The sequence below is a fragment of the Canis lupus genome, chromosome 35, assembly GCF_048164855.1.
Source record: "Canis lupus baileyi chromosome 35, mCanLup2.hap1, whole genome shotgun sequence".
NCBI lineage: Eukaryota > Metazoa > Chordata > Mammalia > Carnivora > Canidae > Canis > Canis lupus.
The window spans coordinates 24,093,311-24,118,561 of NC_132872.1; the positions used below are offsets into that span (position 1 = coordinate 24,093,311).

Genomic DNA, 25,251 nt, shown 5'->3' on the forward strand with positions numbered 1-25,251 from the left:
CATTGCTGATTTATGATTATATAAATACCCACTCAAGATGTGAACAGAATCATCAAAACGATGTAATCTACTCACACAGTTTGCAAGAAAAATTTTTTCCAGTCTTAAAGCATTAAATTACCAAGAGAGTTGGTGGTAAGGAGGCAGTGCGGTATGTCAAAGAGGAGAGTAGGGAAGGGAAAGATGAAGGAATTCCAGGATGAAACCACACTTTAAAACCTTAGGAAGCAAAAGTATTTCAGCGGAGTTTGTTATGATTTTGCCTGCTTACATTGGTCGCTCATTTTTTAAAATTTATTCGGCAAGTCTTCGTTAGGAGTCATCACTATGCCAGGCCCTAAGGACCAAGGAGCAGGAAATGACAGGCAGTGTTTTGCTCTCTAGGGCTTGTCCCAGTTCTTGTTCCTTACTAGCCCTCTCTTGATAGGCAGGGGCAACAGAGGTCATTGTCTCCTATTCCTAAAGCTTTAACAGATAGGACTAAATGAGTATTCATTTCAGGGCTCATGAGTTAGGACCACATGCTCCTATTCTTTTAACCTACCTAAATACAGGTATTTACTTTGAGATTACCTGTCTTCTTTGGCAAAATAATGTTCCACTATGACTTCCTAATTGAGAGATATGGATGGATGGATGGACGGACGGACAGACAGACAGGAGGCTAGATGGATGGCTAGTTGGCTTATATTTACCATGTTAAGCAACCGTTGGGTAAAATAAATACCCTTGAGAAACATGGACTAAATGCAGACTAATCCTTACCACATATTGCAAATGACCTACCTCAGTCTGTGTGTGCCTTTATTTCCAGTCATGAAGATGATTACTTGTTTTATTTTCTTTAGCAGCAGTGCTGTAATGCATGATTGCAGGTTTCAGGATATCCTTTCTACTTCCATGCAAAATGTATGAGTTTTGGTCCCTAGGATGCTAAATCCCCATTTGATGAAATATTAGTTACTAACTATGAAGCTTTGCCTCTGTTTCAGCACCACACAGGTTGTATACTACTTCTGTGAGGCCCAGAACACCAGACAAAGTACACATCAGACCCGGTAAGTTGTTCCTCTTTCCAGTGACCTAAATAATTAGCATACCTGGGAAGGTATAAAATGTATTGAAACAGCAACATACACCAAAGGAGGGATATATATCCTTAAATGGCAATAAACGATGTGCAGAAATTCCGGTCCTTGTAGATAAGTAGAGAGGTAACGATGAATACATGGTAGTGATAAAACGTGACTAAGGCTTTTAAGGATGAGCAGATATAAAGATTCCATGGAACTTTATCAACATAGAAGCATTTTTAGAATAGCATTTGTATGTAAATCTCATACATACTCCTCCAATTTTCTATGGCAATTATAGGAAAAGCATTAGAGTTAGCTATTTGGATACTACTAGCTCTCAAATGTTCTTTAAGAAGAGATGGTCACTTCTAATAGAAAAGATTCTTGTTCTGGGAGAACATTTGTACTTGATTCCTTCAGGTGATAAAACACACATAGACACATTTACAGGTTGTACACAGTAAAAATGATAACTAAACATTGGGAAATACTTTACATTTATTGAATTCTCCAAAAGTTTTAGGATCTCCCTCACTGGAGCTTGTTAAGGGAAAGTTAACTTGGAGAGGTTGGTCTGGTTCATGTAAATTGCCCTTGTGCTAAAGCAAAATTTGGACCAAAGACACTGAGCTTTTCTGCCCCTTTGTTGCTGCAATTCTTTCTTCTTAAAGTTCTGAATCATGAAGCTGGCTTATAAATTAATGTTCTTGGTCAACCTCTCTCCAGGGATGTGGGAAAAGAAACAATTATTTCTATCCTTTGGTTTATGGATATTCCATGTGTTTTTTTTTTTTTGCAGTAATTTTCCAATATCTAAAGGTAATTAGGCACAGACATCTTTTATCAACAAATATATCTCCATGTGCCCTCTGTACTATGATAGCTGGTTGAGAGCTTAATGTGTGGCTGGTTATATTAAGTATTTCTACAAAATAATGAAACTGTAACAACAGTGGTTAACATTGACTAAAGGCTTGCTATGCATCTTGTGGGGCACAGTTGAGGAAGCCAAGGCATGAGAATAGCTAGGAAGTAGACTAGAAGGCAAGCAATCTGCCTCTGGAACTTGCTCTCTCAACCACAACACCCTTGGTGCTTTTCCTTGAAGAGTCTTCCAGAGGATAAGACAGGTGACCTCTTAAAGTATTGGTATGCTCTGTCTCTCCATAGAGCAGGAGACAAATTAAAATGATTTCATCATACTCTGTGTTCAACAATGGACTTGTACCAGGTTGAGGGAACGGCTGTACCTAAAGACCCCGGCAAGAGACCCACCAACTTATGAGTTATGAATTAAGGCCTTGGCACATAAAGATGCTTCAAGTTTTGGTTTCTAATTGGGTTTATATGTAGTCCTGATTTTTCTTCAGTTCTGTTTTGAAATGTATCTAGTGCTTATAAATGAGGTGAGGGATTTCCCATTTAGTTGTATATACTCCCTTGCCAGTTAGTTCTTTGAGCCCAGTGATCACCTCAGAGTAAAAACATCAGGTCTCTATGCCCAAATTCAAGTCTGTGATTTAAAAACCAGAATTGTGGTTTCCATATTATAAAGCAATAGTTTTTGGTAAGCAAGCATTAGCAAGTTGCCTAAATGACTTCCAATTCTCTGAGAACTTCTGTTTGCCTTGGCTGCAAAGTTTTAATAGGAAAATTTCTAACCTATTTATTTCCCACTTTATTATAGTTCTGAACAAGACAACTACAAGACCTAGTAGACTCAAACCCAGTAGGATGCCAAAAGGGAATGGAATGGGAACAGGTAATGATCACAAATTTATTTCCTTTTTGATCCTCTCTAAACTTAAATGTTTTTATTCAAAATATGTACTTTTGTTGAATTCACACTTCAATTTATTTTTTTTTACCAGTTTTGGAAGTTCTTAATATATCTGTAATTGGAAATTGTAACATTCCAACATCAAAAATTGGTGTGTCTCTGAAAACACTGAAAAAGAATTTTTCTTTTCTAAACTCAGACCACTCAATCAGCTACCATATATAGTCTTGATTCTTGAAAAGTTCCTGATTAAATATGTATAATATGTATTATTGAAAGATAATATCAAAATAGTTGTTTTCTCTAATTCCAAAACCACTTTCCATATACAGGTTCAGTCTTCAAGACTATAATCACTTGGTTTTTAAGTTGGCAATTTCACAAGTACCATTATCTTTTTTTTATAAGATCTACATTTTGGGGGGCACCTGGGTGGCTCAGTTGGTTAAGTATCTGCCTTCAGCTTAGGTCACAATCTTAGGGTCTTGGGATGAAGGCCCACATTGGGCCCTCTGCTTGGTGGGGGAGTCTGCTTCTCCCTCTCACTCTCCCTCCCTGTGTTCTCTCTCTCTCTCTCAGATAAATTTTATCTCTCAAATAAAATCCCCCCCCCCAAAAAAAAGACCTGCTTTTGTTGGCAGTGTGAAAAATGAATTTCCTTGTATTCATTCATTCATTTAAAAGATTGGGAGAGATGGGAGGGAGAGAGAGAGATTTTTTTTTATTTTTTTTTTAATTTTTATTTATTTATGATAGTCACACAGAGAGAGAGAGAGGCAGAGACACAGGCAGAGGGAGAAGCAGGCTCCATGCACCGGGAGCCTGACGTGTGATTTGATCCCGGGTCTCCAGGATCGCGCCCTGGGCCAAAGGCAGGCGCCAAACCACTGCGCCACCCAGGGATCCCCAAGAGAGAGAATTTTAAGCAGGTTCCATGCCCAGTGCAGAGGCACATATGGGTCTCTATCTCATGACCCTGAAATCTTGTCTTGAGCCAAAATCAAGAGTTGGACCCATAACCAATGGAGCCACCCCAGTGCCCCACAATATTTTTTGGAATAGTACAAATCATGTGCTTGCTTATGGAAAAAAGCCTAGAAATTAGAATGTCTTTAATGTGTATATATTTAATCCATGATGGTTCCCTAATGAGAAAGAGATGTGTATAATACCTAAAGATATTTGGTCTAAAAATAATTTAGATTTGTTTTAAAATGTTTTTTTTTTTTTACTAGTTTATTACAGTGTGTGAAGTTCTAGGAATCCACTTTCCTTCAAGTCATTTAATGAGGCAATAACTATAAACCCCTGACTCATGAAAAGCAAGAAAGCTTTCCAACATCTATTTGTGCTCAGCTGTTCCTTTTACTATTCCCAACTGTGGGATTAGGCAATGCATAGTTTCTCAGATTGACATAAACAATCTGGCTCTAAACAGAACCACCTTGTTAATAGTCAAAGTGCTTCCCTGGAGTTTGTCTAAGTAAAAATAAAAGAAAGCATTTGTGTCAACGAAGCAAATGAAAGAACAGGTAGCTATGATCAAACTTGGAAGTCATTAACCTTCAGTGTTACCAAGTATTGATTCTCACTAGGAAAATGCCAGTTGTCTTCCAGAAGGAAAACAGTATTATTAAAAGTCTATCTACAATATAAACATTTTTTTCAGAGCCCCTTGTAACACAAATTGACATCTATTACTCATTTGTGTAGATGAAATTAGCTTTGTAGTATTAACTCATCTGATTAAACTGTGGAAGGATGACCTCTTTGCAGAGCTTCTTCATTTTAATTAGTTGGTTGCTAATAGAAATGGGCTGGTGAGCACAGGTAGAGAAAGCTGAGCTCACTGTCTGCTTCCTTTGCTCTTCCTCCCTTCCTAACCAAAATGCATTGCACATGTTCTATGTTCTATTGTCTGTTGGGATTCCCCTTCATGAAATGCTGCCCATCTGTGGGGAATGAAGTCAGCAGATGGCATTCTCTTTCACCTCCTTCAGGATCAGCCTCAGCTGAGAGTGCTTTGATTGGAGGTCTGGGTTTCTGGGTTATGTATCTCCGTGTCTACTACAATATCACATAACAACCAAATGATATTTGCCTCAGGAATGCAAGGTTGGCTCAGCATTCAAACAAATTCATATAATTCTCATTACCAGAGAAAGGGAGAATAGTCATACGGTCACCTCAATAAATACAAAAAACAACCATTAGATGAAATTCAAAATCCAGGGATGCCTGGGTCACTCAGTGGTTGAGCATCTGCCCTTGACTTAGGCTGTGATCCCAAAGTCCCCCAATCAAGTCCCACATCAGGCTCCCCACAGAGAGCCTGCTTCTCCCTCTGCCTATGTCTCTGTCTCTCCATCTCTTGTGAATGGATAAATAAAAATCTTTAAAAAAAATTCAAAATCCATTAGTGATGAAATTCTCAGAAAATTAAGAATAGAAGGAATTTTCCTTACTCTGATAAAGGACATCTGAAAAACCTGCACCTAACATCATACTTAATAGTGAATATTTTTCTCCTAACATCAAGAACACAAGGGTTCCTACTTTTACCACTTATGCTGAAAATAGTAGTGAAGTATTCAGCCAATGCGATAAGGCAAAAAAGACATAAATGGTATAAACATTGAAAATTACAAATGACATGTAGGATATTATGAAAGAAAATTTAATATCTCTCCGACTATTTGCTTCGAAATAAGGTTTTTAAAAATTTGTGAGAAAAAGAATGTTTTAAAATCTCTTCTCTCAATGGGTGGCTGGGGGGCTTGGTTGGTTAAGCATCTGCCTTCAGCTCAGCTCATGATCTCAGGGTCCTGGGATGGAGCCCCTGCATCAGGCTCCCTGCTCAGTGGGGAGTCTGCTTCTCTCTCCGCTCCTCCCCTGCCTTGTGCTCTCTCTCTCTCTCTCTCTCTCTCTCTTTCAAATGAATAAATAAAAATCTTTTAAAAAATAAAATAAAATATCTTCTCTCTAGAATATTGATTTACATGTGTCCACATTAATTTGATTCTGCATAATTTGGTTCTGGCTTGTTTACCAGAAATGTAGTTATTTACATTGTTAATTTTCTTCTCTGACCCAGTCCCACTATGCTTCTATTGAGTCTTAATGAGACTTAATTTCTGCATCATCTGATTCCTAATCAACTTTGACATCTTGCCCAGATTACTTATCTTTATTATTCATCCATCTCTCCTACATTTTCCTGTAGTTTTTCATACTGAAATTTTCAGCCTGGATATTTTACATTAAAAAGAAAAATCAGGGCGGCCTGGATGGCTCAGTGGTTTAGTGCCACCTTCAGCCCAGGGCCTGATCCTGGAGACCCGGGATCGAGTCCCCATCGGGCTCCCTGCCTGGAGCCTGCTTTTCCCTCTGCCTGTGTCTCTGCCTCCCTCTGTCTCTCGTGTCTCTCATTAATAAATAAATAAAATCTTAAAAAAAACAGAAACAGTTGATAAAGAAAGTGTTTAGGATTATTTATAAGACATATTCTTCATGGTCTTATGCCACTTAAAATCATGCTTGTGGAAGACTAAAAAAGAGATTGAGGCCTCAAAACTATGGACTTTTGATTATTCAGGCCTCTACAAAAATCTTGCAATGATTCCATAAACCCCAGGAATCTTTAAACCATCTTGAGCCAAGTTTCTTATTTCATAACATCATTACAGATATTTGCCCAGGGTTATATACATTTCTTAGCTATATTTGTAAATATGCCTCCACTTCAAAGTCTGCAAGTAGCCTACAAACACTGAGGTTATAGGTAGGTTATTTTTCCAGTACTCTGCGTCTATAGTTTTTCCAGAGATGTGTTTTAGCTCCACTGATGTGTTCTAAAAATGACAGCCCATCTCAGATCTACACCGTGGAGATGCAACAAGCATGCACTAGACCAGGAGATAACAAAGACTGTAGCCCCACAGGCTAAAGCTGGCCTGTTTTCATAAATAAAGTTATGTTGAAGCATAGCCTGTTTTCATAATTGAATGGTAGGAACAATTGTGACAAGACAGTACGGTTCACAAAGCTGAAAATGTTTACTGTCTGCCCAGCACAGAGTAGGCTAGCTTCTCTTATCAAGGGTTAATCTCCAACTTTCTCCCTGTAGAAGGAAGTTCCTGAGCTGTACCAGGTACTCTTTTATCCAACCACTATTTATTGAAGGCCCATTATGTTTCAGGCACCGTGTAGTCTGGAAACCAACTTGACACATGTGGTTTAGCAGATATGTTAAATACTTGAACCTGAGACTTCTCTCTCTGCCTCCTAATGAGGAATCCACACTTGATTGCCCCCACAGAGCGTGCTTGACAACCAAAAACCAGACTCCTCTGAGATGAGGAATGTGTTTTTCTGGGCTGTGGCTAACCCTTCCAGTCTGCTGGCTCATCACTCCTGGCTTTTTAGCAAGGTGCTAAGATTTGGAGACAAAGGCACAGAGACCAATCATGCATAAATGCCACCCCTTTTTGGTCACAGGGAATAGTGTCTAATACATTTGGAAATGGATTTTCAGTTTACTGTGTTTGTTTGCAACATTTTTTGTTACCATGGTTAAAAATACCCAAATCATTACTTCATTTTTGACAATAAATTGCTAAAGGGTAAACTATGTAAATCCAGAGATTTTTGGAGAACTCCCATACGGCAATTGGGGGCTTGCTAATGCTCCACTTGGTGCTTCCAGAGCCAACTCTGCCCTTTAGAAAATATGTTGATTAATCCTGCCTGAGGGAAAAAGAATTCAGGTCACAGCCTGGGCCAGACTGGCTGATTAAGTGCCAATTCCTGAGAATTCTTTCTCCATATTATCTCTCTTCCTGGCTTTCTCCTTTGCCTTCCCGTTGCCTCTCTGCTACCTCTGGCCTTCACTTGCTCTCTGATTCAGAGCAAAAGAAGTTCACTGATGTCTGGGCTCTGGTGCTCACATTGCTGCCTGGCTGACATGCAGACCACAGCAAGGTGTAGGCATGGCCAGAGCTGGAGTTCATCCTCCTGTCCCCAGGTCGATACCCTTTCCCTGAGCCCCATGGCTGCCTTTGGCAGGGCTCTTACCAAGATTTATAGACCCTGCCAACATTTATGTTTCTGAAGGCTGAAGAAAGTCCAAGTTAGCCACTGATCAAATTGGGTACTTATGTTTAAGGATCCTAACAGTAAGATGCTTCTGTCTCTGTACAGAAAGTGACACAATAGCTGGTTTCTGCTGATTTTTCTCATTAGAAAAAAAGCCAGGGAAATTGTATCTTTGGTCTTACTCATAATCTTGTAGAATTTTGGATTCTCTCCTGTATCTCCAATTCACTAGTCCCTGTGGCTTAGAGAACTTGTCCGCTGCCGAGATCTGCTGTCCTCCGAGTCCCACACACTAGTGACGAGGTTGGATGACACATGCTTGCCAGCCAGAGACACCTGACCACAATGTTGATGCCTCATGATGCCTGAAACCACCCGAAAGACAGAGGATAGGACTTTAAAGCTAAAGTTTCTTAGCATCTCTGTGAGGACCGATAGAAGCAAGAACCTGACAAGAAGACAGGACGCTGTGCTATGCCACTTAGTGGTTAACAGCAAGGTTTAGAGCTGGGTCTGAGTCCCATCTTCCTAGCCGTGAGCTGCTTAATCTTCCCTTGCCTTGGGTCTCTTCACCTCGGGGACCTGAGCGGTATCTCCCACATTGTAAGGATCAAATAAGATAGTGAATATGGAAGGTGCTTTGAGCCAAAATACTTCGTGTTTTTCAATCTTTCAATTAGAAAGATTTGGGAAAATGCTGTGAAGAAGAATCAGTAAAGGCATGCATAATCTGCTAGCCTTCTAGAATACGCAATGCATTTTTTACTCTGAAAAAGTAGTGGTAAATCCGTCTCACCAAGCCAGGTTATCCCAGGGACATAAAGGGAAATATTTTCCATTCCTCTATGCCAAGAACAAATGAGTTCTTTTCCAACCAAACCACTCAACCAAGTCCTTTCTCTGACCACATTACACTGAGAGTGGGCACAGGAAAAAAAAACTAATGAGCCATTTGTTTTTGCCATGCCTGTGGGATTAGCCACAAAATAGTCATTGACCCCCAAAACATATTCTTCCTACTACAAATAAGCAACATTTAACTCATGACTCCATACATTCTCCATGATTTTATATATCATCCCTTATTCAAGGAGCAGAGAGTATGGGATTGCAATACTAGGATTTGTAGATTCATGTTAATTATAATTATAATGATTATGCTAATAATTATGTTATTACTATGTAAATAAAATATTGATTTATAATTATCAATGTGCTAATATTTGATTTTTGGCAAGCAAACCTTCTCCTGTATTTTAATCAATATTATTTTAATTCATCTGCCTGCACATTAAATGAGATCGAGTGTGTAATGTCACTACATAGTCCCTAGAACGTGAATACTCAAAACAAGGTTGTGGTTTTGGTTGTCCTTGTTAATGTACAGACTAGTACATTAAACATTCTAATTTTTTAAATATGTTTATAGTCAGGTCCTCAGAGTATGGATTCTTGACTGTTTGTATGGATAATGTCTGTTTCTGTCCTCTCATAAGGATGACTTTCAGCCACATCGAGAAGGATTATTTTATGATATAAAAGCATAATATGTCAAAAAAAAAAAAAAAGACAAAATTTAAATCGGCTCCCCCTCTCCTTAGGATAGGGATCTCCTTAGGATCCAAACTCCAAGCATGGGTATTTATGTGAATGACTAAGTAATAACCACCAGATTGCATTTGAGAGACTTAGAAGATAAAATATCACACAAAACAATTTTCAGATCAATTTCTTCCAAATCACAATTTGGAGCTCTGGCCCTGCCCAGGACTAATTCACAAATCCCAAAGGAACAGATCCAGTTTGTGGCCTACGCAGCGTAACAGCCAAGGCTTCTCCCGGAATATTTTTAAAGTCAATTTACCAAGTATAAATCCAAACACGTTGGAATTTTAAGAGGTTTTGGGGGCGAGCATTGGAGGGGTTGAAGGAAAACTTTTTTGAAACCACAGGATGTACTCATGAATATTGGCAAAAAATGCCCAGTCACTGAAGATGAAGTCTGTTTGGTGAGACCATACCACCCAGGAAGGTGGTGCAGAGTGGACATCATGGAAAATTAAGACAAAACCATGATCCCCAATCAAACACTTAACTCTTCAGAAAAACCATTACAGTTCATGAATATAGGACTGAATATTTTCTATATGCAGACAGGAGAAGCCAATTAAAATGTCTGGGCATAAAGACACCAATGACACTGCTCCGCATTGAGTGCATATTATCACTCATTACCAAGTTTGTATGAAAAAAACATTTAACACATTTTTGCTATGTACTTACTCCCTTTCCTTATCTCTACTCATAGGGATCAAGCAAGCACCAAAACCATCAGGTGCTGGTAAAAATGTATCAGTGGACTCTCCCCACTCCACAAAAAAACCAGGTAAGAAGCAAGATAATGACTCCCTTACTTTGCTCTACTCTGCTACTTGGGCAGTAATCACATGTCAAATGTTGTAGCAAAAACAGCATCCTCCTCACAGCCCATGCCAACAGTCCATGGGTGCCGCTAGAGGGACATTCTAAACTGTTACCTTAGGGGCATCTGGGTGGCTCAGTCAGTTAAGCATCCAACTCTTGATTTCGGCTCAGGTCATGATCTCAGTCATGAGATCAAGCCTTGCGCCAGCTGTCAGGTGTGGAGTCTGCTTAAGATTCTCTCTCCCTCTGCCCCTCCCCAGCCCTGCACGTGCTTGCGCTCTTTCTTGCGCGCACGCTCTCTCCTTCCTGCCCTCCCCCAAAAATTAAAAATTAAAAAAATATTATCTTTGGGGTAATGAATAGTGCTCTATGCACACATCAAATATTAATAAGTACCTCTAACGGGATACTAATTTAAGAATCACTTTGTATAATGATCTGAGGGGTCACGATGGACAAATGCTGAAGTGTCTCTGTGGATTCTAGTGTTCATCATGTTCAAGTTTTGTTCTTGTGCAATTTACTGTGATATCCTTTTGCCTGATAGGATTTATATTCCTAATTTAAGACTGTGCTCTTCGTAATGGGCCAAAATTATGAAGCTGGTAATTTGGAAAGGTTTTCACTGAGTGAGAATTCTATGCCATTTAAAAGGTTGTTATGAAACTTCCTCTGGTGTACTAATGTCCGGGCTACAGATCTACTCTGTTACCAAACTCTGTATGGACACAAGTGCACACTTGATGGTCTCCCAAGGAGTACTTAATGTCACAGGGCATTTTCCTAGATTGTCAGTTTTACTTGAAGATTTTTTTTTTTAACCAACGTGCATTATATAAAGAAAGAGGTGCACTTTTAAGCTATAATACAAGACTGAAAATTTGGGTTAAGATGCAAAGTATAAAAAGATAATTTGTACATATCACAAAAAGATCTCTCTTCCCCCTGCCCTGTAGGCAGATGGTCCAGTAGAATATGCCCTTCCTCTGGGCTGGCAAGCTTGCACCAGGGCTCATCGACAAATGAGCAGGGTGTGTGTTAAACTTCAGCTCCCACTCACACATCCCTAGCTGGGTGCCCTTGTACAATGCACAACTGTTCGTAGGGCCCCTGCTGTCCACGGCCACAGGCTGACTGCTTCTGCCATCAAGGCTGCTCTGTTGTAATCTCTTGAGAAGTTCTGAAAGTGTTTATTCAACTATAATTCTACAATAGATTTGGGTGTGGTGGGGGGAAAGCATCCACTGAAGGCGAAATTATATCCTGTAACACTGTAAAACTAAAAGGACATAAGAAATTGTCTGAAAATCAAAGGCGATGAGGGACAATGAAACTCAGAAATACTGTTGAGCCTGTGTGAGAAACTTAAGATGTTGAATTGTCTTTATCTGTACAATTTCAGAAGGCAAATAGATCTATAATTAGAGGATATTTTGTTCCATATGTTAATGGGCTTCGTTACTCCTGGGTATATTACCAACATTAATTTAGAGGAATATCGGAATGTTACCCATGGACACTTTTCTGTGGAATCTCTGTCGTCCAATTGCTGCTTATCAGATGTTATATTTTTTAAAGCCTGACATGTTTGTGGAGTGAATCCTTACAAGGGCTTTATTTGTACTATAATCTCTTAGCCGCAATCCCAGGCACGCGCCGCCCACCCTTGCCACCTAGACCTGTGCCCCCACGAAGAAAACCTTTACCACCAAATAATGTCACTGGGAAGCCAGGAAGTGCAGGTATGTCAGTCATATACCTTCTCCCTCCGTGATGTTAGTTTTACTGGACAATCACAAGTCCTTCGTGGTGCTGGCCCAGCAACAGACAAGTCCTCGGTGTGTGTGACATGTGCCTACATTGGCCTCCAAATCTGGAGCTGTAACTTCCCTGGACCTTGGGCTTCTATCCTGATTCTGCATGGGGGGAGGTCCCAGAAACCATCCCTAGGCATCTAGGCCAGTTTGCTTTTTAAATGTTGTGAGACAGAAGCTCATTCAGGCCTTTCAACAAGTGGATTATTTTAGACGAGGTACTGTACGTTGCCAACCCACTGGGGTAATGGAAAATGTGATGTCCTGTCCTCTCTCTATCATCATCTCTTGAAATGAAATCCCATACACCTCATGGAAAGCTCCCCTGCTCACCAGCAGTCGTGCTGGCCCTGGTATTATGGTACTAAGGGGAGACTGAGGCCTGAAACACTGGCAGCTCTAGCCTGTGCAACAGGACAGGAATATATCGTAGAAGTGGACCTAACAGATGCTATGTTGAGCATCTTTTTCCTGCTTCTCCAGCCATGATCCATGGCTGCCAGTTACTCTCCAGGTGGAGACTTTGCATCTCCTTCCTATCTTTCATGTGAAACCCTTCCCGTCCCATCTCACTGCTCCATAGGTAGTTCACCTGCTGTGCCTTTGCCTACTACAACTACTTTAGTCTCTTGACTTCCCTCTTGGCCACCAGACTTGAAGCCTGAATGATCAGTTCATCCCCTTCCCATCTCATTGTTTTATTTTCGTAGTGAAAATTTTTCAGTGGGTCCTTGTCACCTAAAAACAATATCCAAATCCTATGCTATGGAAGACCTTCATGATCTGGCCTTCCCTGTCCTTGCACAGTTAGCTCTCGCTGCGTGCCAAAGTACTCTTGGCTCTCACCCCTTCAGATTCAACACTTCGAGTAGTTTCATGCTTCCCTGACTTGGTTCTTCCTGCAACCTCTGCCTAGAATATAGCTCCCATACCTACCTGCTAAGTACTTCACGTCTTTATTGGCACAACTTCTGTGAAGACATTCCTACCCTCCCCTCACCCACCTCTTACCTTTTCCCATAGACATTACTGCTCTCGCTGCTTACTTTCTCAGTGGCCTTATCCAGTTCTTCCACAGTATCTATAATGCTTCAATATGTTTGGCTCACACATCTATTTCGATCAAAGACACAGGTTTTGTTTTCTCTCCAAGCCTGGCATATAGTGTAAGTGCTGAATAAATATTTATGGGACAGATAAATGGGGAACTTGGCAGTGTTCCTATAAAGCCTGACTACTTTGGCTCTACATCACAGGAGTCATTTCATCAGGCCAAGTAACTTCTCCACCGCCGAGGGCCACACTCAGGCCTACCGAAGCTCCTTCAGAGAGAACAGAGACATTTGAAAAGCAACCAACAGCTCCTGCCTCAGGAGAAGATCTTGGTTAGTATGTCAGCCCCTTCACACTGGATGCTTAACTATGAAGTACTAAAAAATTTCAAATTAGAGGGAAAGGGTCTCAGTTCTGGATTATCTATTTTATTCAACTTTGTGATTAATAGGAGTCTTTTTAAATTTTGAAATTATACTTGGGTTTAATGCTTTGAGATAGAACATGGTCCTTCCCTTCCTAGACATAGGAGAAAGTACCGGGTTTTTTTAGAGTAGTCTTTCTGAAAAGATCTAGAGTACCCATTGCTTTTTATTAAATCAGAGGTTATTATTAATCATACATATCTTGAGGTGCTTGCCGGGCTCAGTCAGTAGAGCATGCTACTCTTAGGGTCATGAGTTCAAGTCCCACGTTGGGTGTGGAAACTAATTAAAAAATAAATCCTATATATATTAATCTATTAGTGAGTATTACCTACTTTAATCTTAAATCATTGTTTAGTATACTCAGAACACCTGCAGCAGGACACAATTAAAGGCCTCTTATTGTGACTAGCATGTATAATAAGGGAAATCAAGATTGCAAGCAATTGACCAGAAGGCATATTAAATATTTATAGTTTTTGATACTTTTTATTTTATTGAGGAGCTCTTTTATATATTGCTAAAATCATTTATTATCTTCTATTCTCAGGCAATATAACTGACTTTAGCTCAAGTCCAACAAGAGAGACTGATCCTCTTGGGAAGCCCAGATTCAAAGGTATGTATGATTGGCTCCAAACCTCAATTTCAACAATGCTGTGTTTGGTGGAACTATCAGTTCACTTTTGCTGTGTAATAACTGCAAAGTCTTAGTAGACTATAGATGAGTAGACTTATTTCTCATATGTCTCCACATCATCTGAGGGTCAGCTGATCTACGCTGTGCTTCACTGAGTGATTCTGCTTCCAGCAGCTGGTACAGCTGGGCTTCCTAAGGCTTGAGCTCAGCTCTGTTCCATATTTTTTCATTCCGGTGCTCAAGATGAGGAACCAACAGTGACTCAGGAGAAACCATTTTAATGACAATACAAAGTCAAGAGTGGGAAGATCAAAAACACAAAAGTATTTCAAGTTCCTCCTTGTTTTATACCTGCCAGGATCTATTGGCCAAAGAAAGTCACATAGCCAACCTTAAATCAAAGATTGGAGAAGCATATTCCTTCCATGGATATAGAGAATATTTTTGAACACTATCAAAATCTACCGTAGTAAGAGAGCTTTGATATCAAGCCCAGTATTTCCTTTTGTAATATTTTTTCTGAAGAATATGATAAATCTTAACATATGTATATACCCATGAAACAATCATCACTGTCAATTTAATTAAATACATGCACCACCTCCAAAAGTTTCATCATGTGCTTTTATAATTCCTCCATCTCATTCCTCCCACCAAATCTCTAATTCCTAGATAGTCACAGATCTGCTTTACTATAAATATGTATGATTTTGTGGATTTTTATGGTCTGGTTTCTTTTTTTATTTTTTTTTAAGATTTTATTTTTTTATTCATGAGAGACACAGAGAGAGAGAGAGAGAGGGGGGGGGGGGAGAGGCAGAGACACAGGCAGAGGGAGAAGCAGGCAGGGAGCCTGAAGTGGGACTCGATCCCAGGATCATGCCCTGAGCCGAAGGCAGATGCTCAACCGCTGAGCCACCCCATGTGTCCCTAGTCTGGTTTCCTTCATTCAGCACAATTATTTTAAGATTCATCCATGTTGCAACATGTAGCAATAGTTCATTTCTTGTACTGCTGACTGGTATTCTATTATATAGATATATAATTATTAAACCTGTTTATGATATTTGGGTTTTTTCTAATTATTTTTTTACATTACCTATAAAGCTGCTACAACCATTCAAGTACAAGTGTTTGTATAAACATATGCCTTCATTCCTTCTTGACAACTGCCTACAAAAGCAGTGGCTAGATCATATAAGTGTATATTTAACATTTTAAGAAACCACAAACTGTTTTTCCACAGTAGTTGTACTATTAACCTTTCTGCCAGCAGTGTATCAGAGTCCTAATTCCTCCACATTGTTGACAACACTTAGTATGGTTAGTATTTTCAATTTCAGTCATTTTAATAGGTGTGTATAGTGTCTGATTGTTATCTTACTTTGTGTATCTCTAATGATTAAGGATGCTGAGCATCTTTTCATGTCATTTGCCACCTGTTCTGGTGTATCCAAATTTTTTGTCCATTTTTTATGGTATTGCTTATTACTGTTGAGTTTGAGTCGTTAAAAGTTTATTTATTTATTTTTTATTTTAAAGAGAGAGCATGAGCAGGGGGAAGGGCAGAGGGAGAAGGAAAGAATCCTCAATCAGGCTGCCCACTGAGTGCAGAGCCGCAAGCAGGGCTTGATCCCAGGACCCTGAGATCATGACCTGAGTATAAATCAACAGTTGGACAATTAACTGACGAGCCACTCAGGCTACCTGAGATTTTTTGTATTTTTTTGGTAGAAGACCTCTTTTTCAGATACACATTCACAAATATTTTCTCCTAGTGTATGGCTTTTTTAAATTTTAATAAATCTCAGTTTATTAATTTGGATTTTTATATACTGTATTTTTGGTCTTGTATTTAAGAAATCATTGACCAATCAGAGGTCATTGAGACTTCCTCTGTTTCCTTCTAGGAGTTTCTCTGCTGTTTCTTTCTAGAAATTTTCTACTTTTACATTTAGGTCTATGATTCATATTGTGTCAATATGAAACAAATCAGTTTCCTTGCAAATGGATATAAAATTATTCCAGCATCATTTGTTGAAAAACTATTCTTTCCATTGAATTTCATTTGTACCTTTGTCAAAAATGAATTGTCCATATGTATATGGAACTGTTTTAGCTCTCTAGTCTGTGATCTGTTTATCTGCCTTTACATGAATACCACCATGTTTGTGTTACTGTGGTATTGATATTGTATTGATGATTCTGGGTTCCCTGTATCTACATCAGCTTATCCCTATCTAAAAAATGGCCTGGTTATATTTTTTATTAGAATTGCATTGAATCTATAGGTCCATTGGGAAAAATAGACAGCTATACAACAGTTAAGTAAGTCTTCCTACCTATGAACAGTGGCATATTTCACCACTTATTTGGGTCTTCAATTTCTCTGACCAATGTTTTTTAGTTTTCAGTGTACAGAAAACCATAGAAAAAGCATTTTTATTTCAATTTCCAATTACTCATTGCTAATATATAGAAAAAATTTATTTTTGTGCAATGATCTTATGTCCTGCAACCTTGCAAAACCCAGTAACGTAGATCTTTTGGATCTTCTACATATAGAATCATGTCATTTGGGAGTAGGGTTTTATTTCTCCCTTTCTAACTTGGGTGCCTCTTTTCTTGCTTTATTGTATTAGCAAGAACCTCCAGTAAAATACTGAATAGATATAGTGAGAATGGACTGTACCCTTTTCTTATTCCTGATCTCAAGGAAAAAGCATTTAGCCTCTCACTTGAATTTATTAAATATGTTACCTTGTAGGTTTGTCATAGATGCCCTTTATACGGTTGAGAAAAAAAATAAAAATTAAAAAAAAATAAGGTTGAGAAAATTATCTTCTGTGTCTACTTTGGTGGTAACTTATTATCAGAAAGGAGTGCTAGAGGGACGCCTGGGTGGCTAAGTGGTTGAGCTTCTGCCTTCAGCTCAGGTTATGATCCCCAGTGTCCTGGGATCGAGTTCCACATCAGACTCCCTGCATGGAGCCTGCTTCTCCCTCTGCCTATGTCTCTGCCTCTCTCCATGTGTCTCATGAATAAATAAATAAAATCTAGAAAGAAAAGAAAGAAAAAAATGGAGGGAGGAAGGAAGGAAGGAAAAGAAAAGTGCTAGATTATGCCTAATGAAAAAAAAAAAAAAAGATTATGCCTAATGACTTTTCTGCCTTTATGAAGATGATTCTTCATATATATACACAGAAATATGATAGAGTAATTGTTTTTTAATTTTTTTAATATAACGAAGTAATTGTTTTTGAATTTTTAACTTTTAATTCCAGGGACAAATTCCACTAGGTCAAAATGTATTCTTATTTTAATATATTGTTGGATTTAATATGGTAAAATTTTGTTGAGAATTGTATTCAGTGAATCATATTGGTCTGTAGTTTTCTTTTTTGTGATGTCAAAGTCAAGTTTTAGTGTCAGAATAATGCTGAACTCTCTGTTTCCTGAAAGAGTTTAGAATTGGTATTGCTTCTTCCTAAATGTTTAGGGAAGAGGATTTTTTTTCTTCCCTAATGAATTTTGGTAATTTTTGTCTTTCAATTTGTTAGTCCATTTCATCCAAGTTGTCAAATTTATTGACATAAAGTTCTTAATATTCTCTTATTATTTCATTATCTGTATAATCTGTAGTGATTTCACATCTCTCATTCCTGTTATTGAAAATGTGTGTCTTTTTCTTTTTTGCCTAATCAGACTGGTTGTAGGCTTATTCATGTTTTTGATCTTCTGAAAAAGTCAACTTTTTGTTTCATTGATTTTGTCTATTTACCCTGATCTTTATTATTTTTTTCTTCTTAATGTGGTTTATTTGCTCTTCTAATTCCTTAAGGTAAAATATGTGCTCATTGATTCCTCTCTTCTTGAATATATAGCATTTAGGGCTACAAATTTTCCACTAGATATTATTTAAGCAGCATCCAAAAATGTTGATGTTGTATATTTATTTTTACTCTATTTGAATACTTTTTAATTTCCATTTTGATTGCTCTTTGACTCATTATTTGGATATATATAAGTTAATTTCTAAATATCTTGAGATTTTTCTAGAGATGATTCTGTTACTTATTTTCAATGTAACTCCATTGTTATCACATGCTCTATCAGATACTTAAATCATTCTAAATTTACTGAAACTTTTTTATGGCCCAGAATATGATCTATCTTGGTGTATTTTCTGTGTGTGCTTGAAAAGAATGTTATTCTGCTCTTCTTAAGAGGAGTGTTGTATTTGTTTGCTAGGGCTGCTGTAACAAAATGCCATAGATGTAGTGGTTTAAAAAAATAGAAATTTACTTTCTCACAGTTCTGGAACCCAGAAGGCTGAAATCAAGGTATCACCAGACTTGAGTCTTTTGAGGCCTCTTTCTTTGCATTGCAGATGGCCACTATGTCCTCATATAGCCTTTCCCCTGGGTGTACATATCCTTGGGGTCTTTTCCTGTTAGTAAGGACACCAGTCACAAAGGATTAGGATCCCACCCTTATGACCTCATTTAACTTCATTTACCTCTCTAAAGACCCTAGCTCCAGATAGAGTCAGAGTGGGAGTTAGGACTTTAGCACAGGAATTTTAGGGGAGCAATTTACCTAACAAATGTTCTATAGATGTCCACTGAGTCAAATTGTTTTGTTGTATTATGCAATTCTTTTATATCCTTAGTGATTTTCTGTCTACTTTTTCTATCACTTAAAAAGCAGAAGAAATTGAAATCTCTGGCTACAATTATGGATTTATTTCTACTCACATTTCTATCAGTTTTGCTACATGTATATTAAAAGTCTGTATTTAGAGACAGACAAATTGCTTAGGATTCTTCTAATAAACTGATGAATTGATCCTTTTTCATTATAAAATTCTGTTTATGGGAATACTATTTGCTCTGAAATCCAATTTGCTGATGTTGCATATCCACTCATGCTTTCTTTTGAGAAATGTTACTATGCATCTCTTCTTTCCATCCTTTTAATATTAATCTATTAGTCTCTGAATATCTTTTTTTTTTTTTTTTTTTTTTTTTAGTCTCTGAATATCTAAAGTGGTTCTTGCTTTGTTATCCTATCTAATAATCTCTGCATTTTATTTTGGGTATTTAGAATCTTATATTTAACATGACCGATGATATAGTTAGGTTTGAATTTATCTCATCTTGCTATTTGTTTTCTATCTGTCCCCTTTAACCTTTGTTCCTTTTTTTCTGTTTTTCAGCCGCCTTTTAGATTTTTTGTTTGTTTGTTTGTTTTGTTTTTTTTTTAGTTGAAGTATAGTTCACACACATTACGTTAGTTTCGGGTGTGCCAACATAGTGATTCAACTTTTCTATACATTATGCCATGTATAATTGTAGGTATCATCTGTTACCATACAATACTATGACCATTTGTCACAAGTGTAGTTCACAAGTATGGTTACCATCTGTCACCATACAACACTGTTACACAAGTGTAGTTAGTTACCATCTGTCACCACAAGTGTAGTTACCAGTTTCATTCTTTTGCATGTAGCCGTCTAGGTTGCCCAGCACCATTTATTGAAGAGACTATCTTCCTTCTTGTGTACTCCTGATTCCTTTGTCATAGATTAATTGAAATGTAGGCATGGGTTTATTTCTGAAGATTGAGTCTTTTTTATGATTCTATTTTCTCTCTTTAGTTGTCTTACTAGCTGTAACTCTTTATTTTGTTATTTTAGTGGTTGCTTTGGGATTTATAGTATGTATCTTAAACTTACCACAATCTACCTTCCAGTGATATTCTACAACTTCACAAATAGTGCAAGATTCTTTTATTAGTATAGCAACTTTTCTCTCTTCCTTGCCTATCATTGTTAAACATTTCACTTTTACATGTTAATACATCACACTAAATAGTTATTTTTATGATTATATAGTAAATAATCCATTTGAAAGAATTAAATCTAAAAATATTATGCATATTTATGCATAGCGTTACTATTTCCACTGTTCTTTGTCCCTTTGTGTGGATCCATATTTCCATCTGCCATCATTTTCTTTCTACCTGAACATCCTTTCATCTTTATTGTCAAACTTTCATATGTCTAAAAGGTATTACACTTAAAAACAAAAAAGAGTATTTCTACTAGTTATAGAATTCTAGATGATAAGGTTTGGTTTTTTTTTGTTGTTTTTTGTTTTTTCCCAGTAAAGATGTTGCTCCAGTGCTTTCTCATTTGGATTCTTTTCGATGAGAGACCTGCCGTGATTCTTACTTTTTTGTTCCATATATGATGTGCCTCCTTTAAAAGGTTTTTTTCTTTATCATTGGTTTTGAGAAACTTGATTATATTGGTGTAGCTTCTTCATGTTGGCTGTGCTTAGGTTTCTTTGAGCTTTTTGGATCTGTGCGTTTTATTTTTTATTTTTTTATTTTTTTATTTTTTTGGATCTGTGGGTTTTAAAGGCTTTATCAAATTTGGAAATTTTTGTACCATTATTTCTTCAAAAATTTTTTCTGCCCCCTCTTCTCTACTCATAAACTGAAATTACATGTACATTATACTGCCTGAAATCATCCCACAACTTCCTGATCCTCTGTTCATTATTTTTAATTCTTTTTTTCTCTCCACTTTTATTTTGGGCACTTTTTATTGCTATGTCTTCAAATTCACTAATCTTTTTCTGCAATATTATATCTGTACTACTATCATCCAGTCTGTTTTATATCTTACACATTTTAGTTTTCACCACTAGAAATTTGATTTGGGTCTTTCTTTATATATTTCATGTCTTAATTTTTTTGACCATGTGGCTTATAATGATAATAATGGTGTTATTGTCCTAGTCTGATAACTAACATCCATGCAAGCTCTAGACTGATTTCAAATGATTTATTTTTCTCATTATGTATAATATTTTCCTGTTATCTTATATATTTTTATTCCTAAAATATACTTGAGTTTTGTTCTAGGTATAGTTAAATTACTTGAAACCACTAAGATTTAAAAAAAAAAAAAAAAAAAAAGAAACCACTAAGATTTAAGTCTGCTTATTTTAAAAGATTTATTAGGTGGGACCAGAACTGTGTTTAGTATAGGCTAATTACTCCTCACTACTAAGGCAACACACTTTTGAGTACTCTGTCCAATGCCCCATAAACTATGCAGTTTAAAACATGCTCAGGGGGGACCAAATTACTTTTTGAATATTAGCATAAGTTAAACTTATTTATAAAAGTAAATTAGTTACAACATCCGTATCAGGTATCCCAGAGACAGGAATTCTGGATTTTCACTAGTTTGAACAACCCACACTGCTGCTTTCATCTATCTGCTTATAATGTGAAACCAAATATCCTGAAACAGATAAATATATTTGAGTTTATCTCCACCTTCTGTACAAGCTCAAACAATGCTAACTGTCAGAGTTCTCTCTCTCTTAGGTCCTCATGTACGATACATCCAAAAACCTGACAATAGGCCCTGCTCCATCACGGATTCTGTCAAACGGTTCCCCAAAGAGGATGCCACCGAGGGGAATGCCACCAGCCCACCACAGAACCCACCTACCAACCTCACTGTGGTCACTGTGGAAGGGTGTCCCTCATTTGTCATCCTGGACTGGGATAAGCCACTAAATGATACTGTCACTGGTAAGATTATGGCATGAGGACTGGTAACTCTGGTCAGAAGCATTGATATGTGAATGTGGTACCTGGGTCAAACTATGTCCAATGAGGTATATCTCAGGGGTAGCAAATCCTAGCAAATCTGTATTGCCAAAAGTGTCATATGATGGGAAAAGATCATCTATGTACCAATGATGGGCTTCCTGTTAATTTAACTGATCTCTTTAGGTTGCATCCCTTCCGTCTCCTCTCAGAACTCTTCTTCACAGAATAAAGATAGATCTGATCTTTCCATTATCAAAAAAATTTACAGATAACATAGAAGTTAGCAGTGCTAATGATACTTAAACTAGTTTTTGTTTCACCAACCCAGTTTCTAGATTGGCCTAGAACTTTCCATCAGGCTAAAAGTTACTCAATTATTTTAAAAGAAATATTTTTAGAATTTTAATACTGGTCAATTTTCTACTCACCTCAGGAAATTATAATTCTGCTATCACTCACCTAATCCCTCTAAAAATGACTCTGAAAAATAAGAAATCATGAGTCATTCTTTGAATTTAGTATATGGGAATTTATTTCTTCATAGTGAACAGGTCAGTCAAACTAGAGTGGAAGGAGAAAAGACTAAGAGGCTGAATCAGCTCAAGGAACACAGCAAATGGGAGTACCCAAAGCCCCTGCTGTCCATGTCCTACCATGCCTGGGACAGGTAGACAGGGTCCAGTAGGACCTACTGAGAGGCTGTCAGGATGGATAAAGCAAAGTGCACAAGGGAAATGGGAAGGGAGAGCTTCAGCAGCTGCAAAAAGTTTTCTGTGAATAAAGAAGAAAACAGCAGTTATTTCTCCTCAGACAAAAATGTTTGGTCTGACCAAATTCTGCTATAAGCAGCCTGTTTTTTGCTTAGCTGGCTTTTTTAAAAACATATTTGTGTATTTCATTTTTCATGCAGACCTTGCCTTTGTTTTGAGAAAGAACCAGCCATTACTCATGTTTCCTAGGAATTTGTCTAGTTCTGCTTCTTTACTTGGGACTATGTCAGTGGGTGCTAACATCCCAATATCTAAAAAAAAAAAAAAAAAAAAAAAAATCAATCTCTAAGCATTGATTATGTAAATAGATTAAAAGGTCCAAAACTCCCAATACATATACTGTGCTGATAAGGAGGAGTTCTCGTGATCGGCTGAGGCTTAGTTATCATAAAACCAAATTATATATTTCATTTGCCTTTAAAATGTGGGACGACATCAAGTTGGAATTGGTTAATATATCTAATAATCTAATACATCCAATACATATTCCCTTTGGTGTTTCAATATCTGATTAAACTATTTAGAAGGGAAAGATTTCTCCTTTCTAGTTTGTCATGTGACTATTTTTTTTAGTTCTAGAGACTTGTAATCTCTAAAAATAATGAATAGGGCATACTTTATCCATCTAGCCAATTACTTTTGTAATATTATACTAAATGTTAGTGGGCTGCTTAAGATCTTTCACAACATACTGGACTTATAATAACAATTTTCATGGATAAGAACCATATCTCTTTAGCTACAATATTTTCTAGGTAGAAATAAGTCCATTTTTAATCATTACTCACCTAGTCTGTATTTAAATATTGGACCATATATCTTGAAGGTCTGTTCTATTTTTTGCACTGTTTCTTTTTAGTGTTTTATTAAATATCACTGATTTCAAATGTAATCTTTTATAAACCAGCAGCTCAGATAAAACAGAGGTTAATTCTCAAATCACTGGAAATGGTTTTATAAGAAAGGATTGAGAAAGATAACAAAAAGAGTGATACATATTTTTTAGTCCTCCAGTTGGTTTCTGTCAGGAATCTGTCTTTTAATTGACAGACACATAGTCCCTCTAATACATCCATATATGGCTGTTTCTACATGTCCCTTCCACACTAAAGTAGAAATAGATACACCTGAGAAATTGGCCATAGCCTGGGTCCTTGGACAACTTTAAGTTAGTTACAAGATGGTGCTTTGTGATATGCCAAGAACATGGCAACATAGATTTAAATCCCAGATTGGCTCTGTGCAACTTGGGTATGCAATTAACCTCTTTGCTTTAGTTTCCTTATTGGTAATAAGAATAACTCCTCCCATTGTTATTAACTTATGAGGATAATTTTTTTTTTTTAGAGAGGGAAAGAGGAGAAAGTCTTTTTTTTTTTTAATTTTTTTTAAATTTTTATTTATTTATGATAGTCACACAGAGAGAAAGAGAGAGAGGCAGAGACACAGACAGAGGGAGAAGCAGGCTCCACGCACCAGGAGCCCGATGTGGGATTCGATCCCGGGTCTCCAGGATCGCGCCCTGGGCCAAAGGCAGGCGCCAAACCGCTGCGCCACCCAGGGATCCCTTTAAAAAAGATTTTGTTTGATTATTTTAGGGAGAGCTTGAGCTGGGGGAGGAACAAAGGGGAAGGGAGAGAGGGAGGAAGAGAATCTCAGCAGATTCCCTGCTGAGTCTGGAGCCCAACATTTTCAGGGCTTGATTTCACAACCCTGAGATTATGACCTGAGCCAAAACCAAGAATTGGATGCCTAACCAACTGAGTTGCCCAGGTGCCCCTCATGAGGATAAAATTAAACAGAATTTGAATGTGCCACATGAGTTAGAAACTGTTAATGTTTTTCAGTAATAGCAATAATAGAATTGGTAGAAATAATATCACCGTTACTATTTTCATGCTGTTTTCATGACCAGACTCTGATTTTCCAATCTTTACAATAAACAGTTTTTTTCTGTTAAGTCAATTATCTCATAAGAGGGCAATAATGCCCTCTGAGGGGGAAAAAAGACCAATATTTCAGTGTTAGTTCTTTATAGATTCCTTATATCTTTACTATTATGGAACTTATAAATCCCATATTTTAAAACAAGAAATATGGACACATATTAAGTGTCTTTACCTTCTGAAATATACTCAGAATGTGTCTATAGATGTTCATTCCAAACATTAATATTCCATTTTTATGGCATTGGTGGATTTATGGCAAAGCTATGATTGCTTTAAAGCATTACAAATGAAAGATATATTTACAAAGCTAGAATTCTGAGAGGAATTCTAAATATTTTTTATTTATGAAGGTAACTTCTATATCCATTTTGAAAACTTGATCTTTCAGGATAAAAATAGTATTAAATTAGTATTTAAAAATAAGTCAAAGGAAAGTTAGAGAAGACATGCAGTAAGAGTTTGTAGTACTTAAGAGCCCAGAGCAATATTTAAAAAGAATATTACACAGTTGGTGAGAAGCATCCTAAGCCAAAGATGTTTTTTGAAGGAGGTTAATTTCATGCATAATCAACTGGAGTGTGATAAAAA

At 37.3% G+C, this 25,251-nt stretch overlaps 1 protein-coding gene across 47 annotated transcripts in view; it reads left to right on the forward strand.

Annotated features, from left to right (window-relative positions):
* The window catches only part of ABI3BP (ABI family member 3 binding protein), a 240,572-nt gene that overhangs the window by 192,088 nt on the left and 23,233 nt on the right, over positions 1-25,251 (forward strand). For all 47 annotated transcript variants that reach the window (XM_072811858.1, XM_072811859.1, XM_072811861.1 and 44 more), the window contains 7 exons: positions 993-1,058; positions 2,764-2,838; positions 10,259-10,336; positions 12,012-12,116; positions 13,445-13,573; positions 14,217-14,285; positions 21,714-21,923. In XM_072811858.1, coding sequence (XP_072667959.1) covers positions 993-1,058; positions 2,764-2,838; positions 10,259-10,336; positions 12,012-12,116; positions 13,445-13,573; positions 14,217-14,285; positions 21,714-21,923 — 732 coding nt within the window. The remainder of the gene's footprint in view (positions 1-992; positions 1,059-2,763; positions 2,839-10,258; positions 10,337-12,011; positions 12,117-13,444; positions 13,574-14,216; positions 14,286-21,713; positions 21,924-25,251) is intronic.